Source organism: Haliaeetus albicilla, chromosome 4 (genome assembly GCF_947461875.1).
Source record: "Haliaeetus albicilla chromosome 4, bHalAlb1.1, whole genome shotgun sequence".
NCBI lineage: Eukaryota > Metazoa > Chordata > Aves > Accipitriformes > Accipitridae > Haliaeetus > Haliaeetus albicilla.
In genome coordinates, this window is record NC_091486.1 from 11,260,278 (window position 1) to 11,274,726 (window position 14,449).

At 47.9% G+C, this 14,449-nt stretch overlaps 1 protein-coding gene across 1 annotated transcript; it reads left to right on the forward strand.

The window, feature by feature from the left end:
- The first annotated feature begins 7,106 nt into the window (after nucleotides 1–7,106).
- Nucleotides 7,107–11,402, forward strand: TMEM37 (transmembrane protein 37). The gene is made up of 2 exons (XM_069780886.1): nucleotides 7,107–7,233; nucleotides 8,158–11,402. Exons 1-2 carry the CDS (start codon nucleotides 7,213–7,215, stop codon nucleotides 8,728–8,730), a joined length of 594 nt encoding a protein of 197 aa, XP_069636987.1. The 5' UTR covers nucleotides 7,107–7,212; the 3' UTR covers nucleotides 8,731–11,402.
- The last annotated feature ends 3,047 nt before the right edge of the window (nucleotides 11,403–14,449 follow it).

The window sequence follows — 14,449 nt, forward strand, 5'->3', positions numbered from 1 at the left end:
GCTGAAAAATTCAAGTTGTGGAAGTAAGAGCTCTGCAGTAAGAGACTACGAAAGGCACTAAGGCAGAAACAAAGGTACTGATGTTTGTGTACAGTGTTTGTGGCGAGAAGTAGCAACACAGAAGTTGGCTGCACAGCCATTAACTGTGGGTACTACCACTGCCAGGGGAGTGTTGAAAAAGACTGAACTGAGTTGAGGAGCTGGTTGTTTAGCAGCAGGATGAATGTCTGTAAATCCATGGGAAGTTGGGCTGTCTGAAAATGTTGCTGACTTAATGACCACATTGTGCTTGCTGGTATGGAGTACGAGACTCCTGGGTTGCATAAATAACGTTTTGGCAGTGGTGATGCTAGGGCAATGGTGGTTTAAGGACATCTACAAACAGATTTGTAGGTAGAGGTAATTGCTTTTATTAAACTAATAAAGTGGTAAAAATAGACAGCCATTCAGGTATACAGCCTTGAGATTTGAAACAGAAGCAGCAAGCCTCAAACCAAAATACAACTTCAGAACCACTGCTCTGTCTGTAACAAGGTACTCTTGATGGAGGAACAGATGCTTCTGATGGCTGGGCAGTGCTGCAAAACAGGGGATTGTTCTGACACCCATTCAGGGAGTAGCTGCTGTTTCCTCTGTTAGATCAAAGAAAGGCCAGCAACATCCTGATCCTTGCAGTGCTTGTGAAGGGGAAAAGACGTGCGCTGAAACAAGCCCAGCACACAGGAGGTCAGAGGCCAGCTGGCACACATGCACTCAAGTCTGGTTTGCTGAGTCTGCAGAGTGTGCAGGGATGGAATCTGGACTTTGGATGTGGCAATAATAAATGTTAACTTGCGTGTGTGATAAGACAGTGTTCCTTCTATCGCGCTTCTACTATTAGCTCTTGCACAGAGAAACTAGCTGATTGGCACCCAGTGCAATTAGAGATAAGCTGAAAAGGGGATGTTGTTTTCCTTGGGTTTTTTTTCTTGTGGGTTTTGCTTGCTCTTACCAAATATATGTGAAGGTGCAACACTCCTAGCACAGATTTAACAAATCAGTATTGGTGTGCTGCTTAAGGTCCATAACAGGTTTTTCAACCCTGTGAAGTTAAGTTTGCTGTTTGATGAAAAAGCAAAGCACTCTGAGACTGACTGCAGTGTGCAGCTATCTTTCTGTCAAAATTCTTCAGTCCTCATCTGGAGTGATCTTGTTTCACAATGCAAGTATTTTAACCTTTGAACTTACTTGACCCTGATGATATGGCTGAAAATAAATGACAATTTATTTGCTGCTGTTTAAAATATTTGCTCTGCCCCCTGAGTGTTCAGAGCAAATACTATTGGGTAATACCACTTTGGGGTGACTGGCCATCTGAGCTGTTTTGCGGGATTGGTGGGGTTGATTATAAATTGGGGGAGATAAGAGAAAATGTATTTTGGCTTAGATAGGTTTCTAAATACCACAGCTGTCACTCAAAAAGAGTTATGCAGTCTTTCAAGTTGTCAAAGCTGCTCAGAGGTAAGATGAGTTGATACTACGTAGACATAACACACTTGAGTGAGAGTCACAGTAATAGAAGTGTAAAAGTTGATAGAATAGAACAAAAGATAGAATCTGAGTTGTTTGGGTTTTTTCCCCTACTCACAAGTATATGAAGTATCTTCAGACTCTGATAACTGATCTATAAATTAGCCAATCTTCAGCTGCTCATTTAAAGTGCCAATAACATGGGTCCATTCTAGGCATGAGTCTGTCTTCATTTATAGAATGAGCTTGTATTTCCTCTAGAACCAGCAGATCTGTGAAAGTTAAACACAGCTTGGTTGTGTTATTCTAGAATAGAGAATTCACATGGAGTTTGGCTGCAGTGGTCTTTTAACTACCATTCCTATTTCCACCTGTGCCTACTGGATTTTTGGTTAGTCCCAGTATACATACATTTATTTTTCAAGGTCTGACGCTCTTAATGCTCATTAGAGCCAATTCATCTCTTATAACCATCCTGCCATCCAGTGTTTTAGAGCAATCCTTTGCTACTCAAGAGTACCTGAAGATGTATGGAGCTGTTCTCAAAATCCTTCAATATGTCTTGCCTCTAATGTTTGAAAGCCTTCCTATGCTTAAGACTGTCTAGACTAATGGAGAAGCCATTCAAAAATACAGTATCATTAATGAGCATGGTTCTGGGGAGGAACAGCTGGTCAAAACTCCCGGAGCTTGTTAGGCCTATGAAAGAGGTGATATGAAAAACTTCCTGGAAGTGGAATCAGTGGCTCAACAAATCCCTTCCAATCCTTATGTTAGCAGGGATAACTTGAGCTCTGCTGCCACTGCAATGAGATGCTCTTTATAGTTATGTTAAAAAGCCCAAAGCCCTGGCACACTGGGATGTTACATGATCTCTCTGCCCAGTCAGTTCTAAGGCAGGAGCTTGTTCTGTTTGCAAGCCCAGATTGCCTCGGGCAGGTGATTGCACACCCTGGAAAGAAAGAAAAATTGCATTACTTGGCTAACACAGGCAGGGAGACACCTTGTTTGTCTCCACCAAAGTGTGTGAGGCACTGACTTGTACCATGTTCTCCAAAAGGCCGATAGTGATATGCCATCTCCTCCTAACAAACACTGCTTGTTTGAGTAAGCTCTGAATCTGAAAGACAAGCTCACAAGTTTAAGGTACTTGGTATTTTTAAATCTGAGTATTTAGCTGCATTGATCTGAGTTTTTACTGAGAAGAAACATATGACAGCTGAGAAACTGAGTAATATGATTTCCCCCAGCTTACGTACCATTGAAATATGGGTGCAAATTTTTCTAGTAGTGCTAAAAGGGCTGAAGTTTTATTCTGTGTTGAATGTATATTTCAAGGCATCAGTTTGTCGCAATGGATAGATGCAAATACTCTGAGGTATGTACTAAGCCAGTGTAACTGTTGCCAGAGGTCCCTGAAAAGGGCTGAATTCAAAAGCACCCAGTGCTGGGTGTCTGCAATGTGATGCTGAGGTAGGTCCAGAAATTGATCAGAAGTGAAAAAACAGGTCTTTCTGGGATACAAATGTATTCCTTTAAGCTTGTCCTTCTGCTTAAAGTCTCTCTTCTTAGAGCTAATTGGGGTGGGGGGTAAAGTCACTGTAATGAACTGGCGTATTACCAGCATGTTTCTAACCCAGCTGTGAATGCCTTAACAGGTACCGTTTGATTCGGATGAACAATAGGATCCCAGACGGCAGAGGTGGGTATCATTGCCATGTCCAGCGGCCCAGGTCTCTTGAGCATGTCCAAAAGTTAGTGGGGGAGCCTGGGGCTGCAGGGAGATGTGGTAGCACCCTGGCTGGGTGAGCATCATCTGCCTTCCGACAGCACTGGAGAGGTGTCCAGGCAGGAGGCGAAGTGAAACCGGCAAGGCTGTCTGCTTGGCTGCAGTAACTTGCGGTGATGGGAGGAAAATCATGAGCTAAAGTAGTTATGATAAGGCGTTGGTCTGAGCTGCGTGGGCCTTGGTACAGCCCCAAACCCCCTTATGTTGCATATGCTGCCTGGGGTGCTATTCACTGAGGATGACTGTGCCCGTGTTCCCAGAAGCTGCCGGTCTTAAGCAGCTTGCCAGCAACTTGCTGACTTCTTGACCCATTCCAGAAGCTCTGTGTCAGCCCAGCCTGAGCTGAATGCAGCTTCTTCAACTTGGATTTTCAATCTACTGCCAGAAAAATAAAAAAAAGAATTTAAAAAAAAAAAACCACAACTGCAAAAGAACAGTGACACAAGACAGCTAGCCTCTTCCTTCTACATGCTTACTCATGAGTTTTTCTACATGCTCGCTTTTGGGGGAAGATATAAAAAAAAAAAACAATTTTGTCCCTCATATGGGCCTTGGGCGTCTCCCAGAGTCTCAGTCTGCAAGATACTGAAAATCTGTTTGTCTCCAAGATCAGGTCAACTTCTGCCTGGAAAGACACCTTGAAACGGGGATGTGACAAAAATGAGGGTTTAAATGCCTAGCCACATCAGTTGCTATGCCAAGAATTAAAGACATGATCAGAAAAAATTTTAGTCAACAGACAAATGCATTTACAGAAGTAACCAACTTGGAAATTAGATTAACCCAGAGTGCTGGTGACTCAGTCACTTGTGTTCTGCGTCACCTCGAAGTGAAATACTTCATTGGGTAACCATTCCCTAAGCCCCTGGTGACTCTCAGACTTCAGCCCTGAACCTTCCCTGGGCTTCTGCAGGAGAAAAGCTGGAACAGGTTCTTCAGTGTTAAATTCTTATGGTTTTAAATGAAACAGATGAAACTATTTGCACGTTTTACAACAGTCTCTGGTAATTTCCATTATTTATGAACACATTTCCCTGAAAACTTTCTCTCCAGGGATAGGATGTGAAATACCCACTTAAACAATAGAGAAAAGGGACTTTCTAAACAAAATAATGAAACTGGCAATGTACCAAGTACATCAACACAGCTGAACCAAAAATACATCTGAAGTTCTTTAAAGGTCATTTACTGTGTTGGTAACATATTTTTCAGGCAAAAAAAATTAATCCTTTTTAAAGCACTGAGCTCTTTTTGTTGTAAAACTGTATTCACATACAATTTTCCAAAATAATAATCTCAAGGCATTTTTCCACAATTTGTCTTTTTTCAAGTAATTCTGTTATTTACGACGGAGAATATATTTGGCTTGTTTTCTTATGAGACAATGAAGATAAACTCATTTTTCCATTTGAAAAAGGTGCACAGTTCTCGCAGGCTTCATACAATCCAGACATCTCTACCAGAAGGTATCTCCAGCCAAGCAACAGCAGAAAAAACGCTAATAAACCGTTAGTGACTGTTTACACAACTGTTACAATCATCCTCCTCTCTGTGACTTCAGTAAAGAGTGAATCTGAAAGTACCAATTCAATGCTGATATTAATTACAGGTCACGTTTAATTCTGGTTTATATTTGGCAAAACTAAATTAAATACAAAATATTAAAGCAGTTTTTTTATTTGCAGCAAAAGTACCATCCCCAAACCGCCCTTTTCCTCAATGAACCAGCTTGGCAGATAACTGTATACCTACTAAAGGATCCAACTATGACAGGGAGCAGTTTTGGTTTCAAAAGCAACCACTTTAAGTTTGTCATTCTACAAAGCTTTTTATGCACGTGTTTACTCATGTGAGCCTTACCACAGGCTTTTACAGAAAAAAAATTATCTTGTTCAGCAGGATACACCTCACTATTAAAAATTATTTTTCTTAAATTGCTAAAGTCATAAGGATGACTCATGTTTTAAAGGCAGATCTCTGCTTAATAATTTTGCTAATTGGGGCCCAAATTGCCTAATGCTTTGCAGGATTGTGCCTATGTTACAGAAAGTGTAAGTCATGTGAGGTTTTTGCCGGATAAGAGTTGGTGTGTTTTGTCTGGCCCGAGTCTGCATTTGCTTAGCACAGTTACGTGCAAGCAGCATTTGTTCAGTTCATGCAGCAAATGAGACAAGACCTGCTTGTGCTTTTTGAGCCATTGTTAAACTTGGAACTTAGAAGTGGAAGGGTGTAACAGCAAATGCATGTGATCAGTCTGAACGCTGCAATACGGAAATGCTGTTTAACACATGGAATAAATAGCCCAGGACGTTCATAAAACTGCTATCAGATGATGAACCTAAAATGAAAGGGATGTGGCAAGCATCAAGTTTGCTAGCTTGGATAACATCTTCAGAAAACAAAAAAATGTTGCAGACCACAAACCCACAAAAGAAGTTTTAACAACAGACCTTGCAAAAAATTTGCCGTGTGTTGCAAAACTGGAAAATCCCAATTCAGTGTTTGATAGAAATATAATCTAATAATGTATACAACTTTGAAGAGAAACAATTAAAAGATTTTGCAAGAAGAGAGAAAGGTCAGAATTTATCACTAAAATGTGAAGTACGAAAACTGAAGTAAACATACTGCTCAGAACACTCACTCTTACTAGAAATAGTGGTACAGAAAACATCCCCAGCCACATCATAGCAGATATATATATATTTTTTTAAAGGAAACATAGAAAGCCCTTGTAAAACTGTGTAGAGATTAAAATAATGAGACAATCTGTATAGATGACTGATTTGTTCAGAAATGGAAGCTGGAAGAAGGGTAAAGTTAGGCTAACTTTTATCAGCCGATGGTGGAGAAGGAGATCCTTCCAACTCTTTTGGCTAGAAAGGGAATGGTTACCTTCTGACCCTGGCTACATACGAGGGAGGCCCAGAACAACGACCTGTGAGTCCATCCGCTGGAGCCTGTGGACTGGATTTGAAATCAGAATTTGGCAGTAAAACAAGAGGTTTTGATGACACAGCAAAACCCAACTTCCTTGGGCTTTTTTTCCAAGCTGTTTCAGACCAAAAAAAAAAAAGTAAAGCAATCAGTAATTCATTAGAGGATGGCAAAACACGAGCGAGAAAGAGAGCGAAGGCATAAAACTTTACGAGCAGAGACGTTTTTGCTGACGGCACAGGTAGAGATACATAAGGTTAAGTACGCTGGTATCAGATAAGGGTGCGCACACAGCCCAAGGTGAGAGGCCGGGCAAGGAGGAGAGCCGGTGTCCGAGTGGCTTCGGAAACACAAACACCGGGAGGGAGCAGATACCGCTGGGCAAGGGCAGGGGCAGGGGCAGGGCAGGACGGGGTGGCTGCTGTGTTCCGTGGCTGGCTACCGCGCTGCTCCCGGAGCGGTGCCGAGGGACGGAGCCCTTCGCAAACTCGCTTCTGCCGAAGCGCGACACCCCCGTGGGTGGGCGAGCGGGTCTCGGGCTCGTTCCCAGCCCCCCCGGCACCGAGGCCAGAAACGCTGCCTCGAGAACCAAAACCTCGAGCTCTCCGGCAGCCGGTCATACCCAGGCAGGCACACGGCGGGAGGAGCGGCTGCCGCCCGCGACACCTTCTCCCAGGGCGGTCGTGCCCTACCCCGGGCACGGACAAGCCTGCGCCGCGGGCCAGGGCAGCGCTGCCTTTCCCCGCTATCCCGGGGCCGTGCCGGGGGAGCGGACCGGCTCGGCTCGGCTCGGCTCCGGCTCCGGCTCCGGCTCCGGCTCCGCCCGTCGAGGCCGCGGTGCTGACTCAGCCGCGGGGGGGGCCCGGAGGGCGCCCCGGCCCCGCGGGCGTGGCGGGAGGGCGGGCTGCCCGCCGCCCTCCGGGGACATAAAAACCCGCGGCCGGAGCCCGCCCGCGTCTTTCGGCGCTGCCGGCAGCATGACCGCCATCGGGGCGCAGGTACGTGGCCGCCCGCCTGCTCCCGCCGCCGGGACGGGGCAGAGCATCGCCCCCGCCGCGGGGCTTCCCCTTCGGCTTGTCCCTCCCCGGAGCCGCGGGGCGCACCGGCAGGATCGTTCCCCCCGACCCCCGGACCGGCAGCGGCTCGCCCGGGGCCGTGGCTCTCCCGTCCCCACCGAGGGGGGGTCTGCAGTCGCTCTCCCCTCCGCCCTTGGCTCTCCGCAGGGCTGGAGAGGGCTGCGGGAGGGGGTTGGCTTGGCTTTTAATTAAATCTTGAGCCCTCTGGGGAGAGTTTCGGTGAGGAGGGGGCGTGCGTCGCCCACGCGGGTCCGCGGGGGCCGCAGCCGGAGACCACCCCCCCCCCGCCCCGCGGTGCCGGGGAAGCCGAGCCGAGCCGCTTTCGGGGTGAGGAGCCGGGTCCGGACCGCTGCTGCCGCCGGCAAGAGGAGGAGAGCCCGGCTGGCTGCAGGGCCGGAGGGCTGTGGGAAAAGGAGGGCAGTGCTGGTCAAATTGGGTGCCCCCCGCCCCGCTTTTGCCGCCTCCCCCGTCCCAGCCGTCGGCCTCCGTCCTCCCAGGGACCGGTGGCTTCGCTCCAGCCCTGCCAGAGCAGGAGGCTGCCCCACGGGGGGCCGCGGGGCAGGGGTCTTGCTCAGCCCAGAGCCTTTGCGATCCCGAACCCGGGCCTCGACGTGGGAGCATTGTTTGTGCAGCCGGGGAACCGGGAGAGCTTCGCCCACCCTTCCTCTCTCCTGGGTACAGCCCGTAACTGCGTCGCCTTCTCCTGCGAGAAGGGGTTGGATGTGCACAAGCAAATATTTTCAAATGCTGAAGTCCCACAGCTTTGTCCCTCTGGTTTCATTTCGCCCTTAAGTAGCGCTGTTAACTCAGGTTTTTTTTTTTTCTTCCTCCCCACTACCCTTTAAGGCGCAGAGGCTGCTGGCGCACCGGAGACCGCAGAAATCCTTCTTTGAGACGCTCATCAGGGGCCTGATCATCTTGTGCGTGGCGATAGCGGTGGTCTTGTCATCTATCTCCGTCTGCGATGGCCGCTGGCTCTTTGCGAGGGGGCAGCTCTTCGGACTGTGGCACTTCTGCACCCTCAGCAACGGCAGCGTCCTGAAATGCGTCACCGACCTCAGCCTGGCCAGGGTGGAGGGGCTGAGCGTGGGGGTGATTCCCATAAGAAGCATGGTGTCCTTCGCCGTCGTGGTCGCCATATTCGGCCTGGAGCTGCTGATGGTGTCCCAGGTCTGCGAGGATGCCAACGCGAGGCGGAAGTGGTCGATGGGCTCCGTTCTCATCCTCTGCTCGTTTTTGCTGTCGGCCACCGGGGTTCTGAGCTTCTCCATCCTCGTGAAGGATCACCTCACCTTCACGGGCTTCACGCTGACGTACTGGTGCGAGTTCATCGCTGCCTTTCTCTTCTTCCTTAACGGGATCAGCGGACTTCACATCAACAGCCTCACGCACCCGAGGAACAGGGTAGGCAAAATCTAGGTGCGAAGGGTGTACCTCCACCTTTGTGTAATCAGCTTTGACAATTAGACTGGAAAAAAGGGAGTCTAACAAAGTTTGAGAAGGACGCCATGTCTTACATTGTGTGCCAGGAGGGGAAGGATGAGTCAGTCTTGATTCCTGTAGAAGACGTACCCACCCACTGGTCAGCGTGGAGGGCTGCGCAACACGAGCAAAGCAGAGACTGGGACTGGTTGCGGCCGCAATGCGGTTTTCTGGAGGAGTGGATTAAACAAGAGGGTGTGCTGTTAAACGCTCAGAGGGGTGGCAGACTGCGATCCACCCATGTGGGCTGTTTTGAGGCTTGCACAAAACCTGTACTGCTACGGATCTGGTGCTGCTACGCTTTCCCCCGTACTCTGGAGCCCGTGAAGTGTGGCACAACTTCGGCGTGTCTCATGGCTTTGCTCTGACTCGGGGACAAATGCTTTGTTCCTGGCCATGCTCACTGGTGTGGAGTACTGAAAATCTTCACTGGATCTCACTCCTCCATTTCTCTTTCAAAAGAGAAGGCACACAGATCTTGATGTGGTCACCCGTTTTGTTTCCTGCTGGCATGTTCCCTGTATCTGTCCTTTGTGAGTTTTTCTGGGACGCTTCTGACAGAGGTGCAGGGAGATAGATGTAGCTTTCCTGGGGCCAAGGGCAGGTGTTGGGTGATGCAGGTGTACAGGGAAGGGTTGTGATGGCTTCCTCGGGCGGCAGCACGTGTTCCTGTCCTCGTGGCCTCTCCCCACTGTCACCGCTCCTTTGCCACCCCTGTAGGACACGTGCCAATTGGTCACCCAAACTGGCTCCCTCACAGCCCTTGCAGAGTTCACTGTAATGGGGTATTGCTCTTCCCAGTTTCTTTTTAGTCCCTTTGGGGCAAGAGGGACAAGCTCTGCTGGGGCTTTAGGTGGCCATTGTGGTTGGGCAGACCATTCTGAGACCACCACACCTTCTGGGATGTGTTTTGGTTGTCAGGCTTTCCTGCTGGGGCAATGGGAAATAGTCTCATCCTGTAGCTGAGTCTCCTGTAGCATTTCTTCTGGGAGGAGAAAGGTCTAGATCCTCCTGACCAGACCAAGTCCTTTTCTTCCCCTGATCAGCAGTGGGCCTGGGAGGAGAAGCAGCCCGTGATTGCCTAAGGAGGGGCTGATGGGGGCAGCTCTAATCTGTCACAGCTGGTGGAAATACAAAGACTTGGCCAAAATCTGTCCCAACATACAGCCCACAGATAAAAACGTCAGGGTTTCTGGTTTAATGTTTGTTTTGTATCCGCTGGTAAAGCTGCCTGTATTTTTGTTTTAGGACAAATGTTTCTACATGTTTCATCTCTAACTTGTCTGATAACTGTTGAGCAAGGTTTTCATTTCCTGTGCAGCAAGTTTGACACAATTTTCCACCTGAAACAAAAGCATCATAGCACAAAGGCTGAGAAGGCTGTGTAGGCGAGCCATGAGTAAACAGCTTTGACTTTGAAAACTAAGAATCTTAAGTCCTGCCTGAGTATACATCCACACTTGCTGAATGTACTCCTGAGGACTCGCTTGCTTTCATGAGGAAAGTCTCCATTCCTTCTTGGATTTCCATAAGTTTTTAAGACAACACTCCTAAGCCTGTTTTGCAATGCAGTTTCAGACCAGGCTTGCTCTGGACAGTGCCAGTTGTGCTTTTTGCACGTGAACCTACCCGTCTTTCTGGTGAGATAATGCACAGAGCTGTGCTACCCAGCCAGGTCCTGAAGCTCTTGTGATGTTTGGGGCTCTGTCAGGGTTTCTTGACCTGTTCTCAAGGACAAGAACTTATGCCCTTAACCTGCCTCTGGAAAACTGCACTGTGATTGTGTGTCTCTTTGTGAAGGTGCTTTTGATTTGCTGAATTGCACTGTTGCAGGCATGCTAGTGGGCTGAACATGCAGATGCTTGTGTGAACAGTGCTGTTGACTTTAGCAGAGCCACTTACCCCAGAGAGAGTCTGCAAGGTCCAGTCGTGAACTGTTGCATTTTGGTGTTACAGGTGGTAAGAGTGCCTTAACTAATGAATAAATCAGTTGTGGTGCCTAGGGGTGCCCATGCCAGGCAGGACAGTTCTCCTACACGAGGTTAAGGGTGTCCATGGCTTGTCTAGAAGCATGGGTGTAATTTCAGAGTGCCTTCTTGGTGACATTCAAAACTGGAAATCAATTCTGCACGTACTCCCTTTCATGGTAGCGGGAAGCCGTGCCCCCAGCCCCTTCCCTGGGGGAAGGCAGCCAAAGCCAGACTGAGTCTCAGGCTGGTGCCTCCCACTTGGGTTAGAGGAAGGCAGTGGACAATTGGCCATTGAGTTCACCCAAGACTTGGTGGAATTGTGAATGATTCTTAGGATGCCCTCTGCTAGCTGAAGAAGAGGCCTTTTGTTGGGGGTAGGGAATCTTCTAGGGAAAATACATTAACTTTTTTTTCCAACTGGCTTTGTATAGTACTGTTTGACTTACGCTGGGAGGAGATGTGTTTTGATGGCTAAATATTTCAAAACAGCGTTGATTGTCTTGGCGACATCCTTATAAATGGCAACCTGTGCAGCAACAGGTAACTGTTCATCTTCTGAAGCCTGTGGAAGTGTCAAGCAACATTCCTGAAGTTTGTTAAATAAATTTTTCTGAAATAAGATAACTGTAATTCTCTCTTTTTATATTTATATATTGGGGTGCAGATCTAAGGGGACGAGTGGAGTTTACATAATCGCCCAGGTGCTATTCCGTGTGTTTACGCAGGTATACCAACGAAGAAACCACTGCTTGGTGCTTTGCCGAGCTCTGACCAAGGGAGCCGAGGCTGCTGCACGTTCCCCTCTCCTTACCACTCCAACCTGTCCATGCCAACCCAAGCAGCCAGCCCTGTTTTCTTGTCTTGCAAAACAAGAGGGACAGTCAGCTGTGCTGCTTTGTGGGAATTAGAGATAACCTTGTAGGCTCTCAATGATTTCCTGCTGTTGCATGTGCTCTGTTTACCAGCTAAAGAGCTCTTTCCTGTGTCCTTCACCTCCCTTTTCCCACACCGCACCCTGTGTCTGAAGCATCCTTGCTTTTTTCCCCAGCTCTGCTTATTTGGCCTGCAGAAGTGGTATCTGAGCATGAATGTATTTATACAGGTTTTTCTGAGCTCACTGTACTAACAGTTTTAGTTAAATGTCAGGAAAACAGATCTCCAGCTTCACCACTGAATTAGTTTATGTAATCTCACCTAAGTTAATTAGCACCTGGTGTTCGTTCTGATGAGAGAGGTCATTGGCCTGTCTCAGATGGTTTAGTATCTCTTAAAAGCAGGGTAATGAACATCACCTCGTGTTAATGAGCTGTTTAGCCTTGTTCAGTTGCTAACTTTAATTGGAAACTTGTGCACAAAACATTGCTCGTGGATAAGAATAAGGAAATAACAGTACTGGACATGCTAGCTAGGGAGATATCCTGGACTGTTGCTGGTATTTTGATTAAGTCTACAGTACCTTCATCAGCTGTACTTGGAGGGATGCCTGGTCTGGGGGTTGAGCTTTGCTTGCTTTTGTGAGTCAGGGGAAGAGGATTACAGGAGGATGGCAGTCGTCACCTGCCTTCTCTTTCCCACTGCTGGGGCCTATGGTAAGCAGGTAATGGCCCATCTTCTAAACCTTCCAGGTCAGCTTGCACATGTAAGAAGGGCCTCGTTTCTGGGTGAAATAAAGGTCTGCCCCGGGGGGGGGGTGTCCTGGAAGGGGTGCTGGCTGGATTCCTGGGGCCTCTCACCTTCTGGTAGATCCAACCCCTCTGAACTGGCACCACCCTCTTCTGAAACAATTCATTTCAGCTCCCCTGATGCCCAGTGAGGCGTTACAGAATGTGATTATTCACCGCACAACAACACTGCTTTTTGCTTCTGAGGTTTTGCTGGGAACTTCCTTGTTGCTGTGTTGGGAGAGAAAAATCTATTAATCACTTCCTCTTAAATTCAGCCTTAGGTCTTCGACAGCTGATGTTCAGGCAGCTGGAGCTGCTGCCTGCACTGCTGGCTTGCAGAGCTGCAACTGGCTTCTCAGGGTACCTGGAGTGAATAGCCAGCGGCTGTCACCAGTGTCCCAGAACAATGATAACTACTTGTCTGAAAGATGGTACTGAAGTCCTGTTTACTGATAACAAACACCTGCTTTACATTGGATAGGGAGGAGCGAAAGGGAAGTCGGTGAACTCTGAATATGGAGTTTGTGTTCAGTCTGTGTCAGCTGTTTCAGGCCACTGATGCTGGAGTCTGCATGCCTTGCACCCGTTCATCTCCCGCTTTTTGCATTGCTCGCTGAGATTTACTTCCCTGTTCCTCTTCATCTGCTTATAAACATGTCAGCATTCCTGGAGCCAAGTAGCTCTTTTCTCTAATATTCCGCAGTATAGTTAATCAAGAGAGATCCCCAGCAGGGAAGGGTGCTTTTGCATCACCTTTGCAGAAGATGGGCAAGATGAGAACCCATCCCACTATGGTGGTGTTTGGCAGCAGCTTTCTACATCTAGGTCACAGCATTGTAGTAACACCTGGGGCCACCTGCTTCTGGCACCTACCCGAGTAGACACGCTCTTCCCAAAGAACCAAGGACTGCAAATTCCAGCTGACATCTGAGGGTTTTTATGGAGCCTCAGCTCTTCATACAAACCAGGACAGTGCTCGATGCCTGAAGCAAACATGTAATACAGAATCTGGGAATACTTCAATTTTTGGTTATTTCTGGCAAGTCAAATAAAACCAAAATGGCCATGTAAAACAGTAACTTATGCTAGAACTGTTTTTTTTAAATGCAAAAACCAGCAGCGTTTTATTTTGGGGCATGTGGTTCATCCCTGTTTCACCAAGACTCCTGTACAAATAGGTATCATGCTCAGCCTGGGCTCCACCTGACCTTGTGCCATCAGTGTTGGCCCTAACTACACACTTGCAGGGCTGAGCTCTTACACTGGCTTGTGGGAGAGCCAATAATTGCATCAGATCTAATTAATTACATGTTATTGTATCTCTGAGTCTATATTTTTTTCATTTATGGCAGAGGAAGGCACTTGCATTTAAAACAAACAGCTGCTTTGGTCTGACTGATAATTGTTTAATTCTCAGACAGGGAACATAACAAGTTGTTTCACTCTTCTTGGTCTTATTTGTAGGCCAGAGAGAAAATGAGGCTAATGGTTGTATCTTTTCAGAAGTATCTGACTTGCTAAATGCACTGGGACAGAGTGAACCCCCAGGAAGGTTGGAGGCTCTGCTTGGCTTGGGTAAGTCAGCGAGAAGCGAGATCTTTCAGCCAAACGCGCACGGAAGAGCTTTCACTTCTCCCTTGGTCACAGGACTGATCCCGCTTCTTTGGCTGAGTTTTAACGGACAAAGTCGACTGTTTTAAAGAGGTTCAACTCTCCCGCTGCTGGGTGACCTGCATCAGCAGGCAAAGCCAACGGGGCAGGGGAGGCTGAAGGGAAGGTGAAGCCCTCCGTCCTGCCAAGGTGCCGTCAGTGGTGCTGCTGCCTGCAGTGCCTGCTTCACCGGGGAGGATACAGGCTGTGCGGTCTAACTGTCAGCACCGGCAGAGAAATAAAAAACATTTTTCCTGCATCTCGGGGTTTGAAACAGTGCTAATAGCACTCAAAAACCTGCTTCTGCACAGGTAATTTAACTTTGAAAGCACCCTTTGAATTTCTCTGCATGTTTGCCTTCTGGTAAAATGG

Coding starts and splice junctions, on each gene's coding strand:
- TMEM37 (XM_069780886.1), top strand. CDS start 7,213: ATGACCGCCATCGGGGCGCAG. Junction 7,234..8,157: donor TGACCGCCATCGGGGCGCAG/GTACGTGGCCGC, acceptor CTACCCTTTAAG/GCGCAGAGGCTGCTGGCGCA.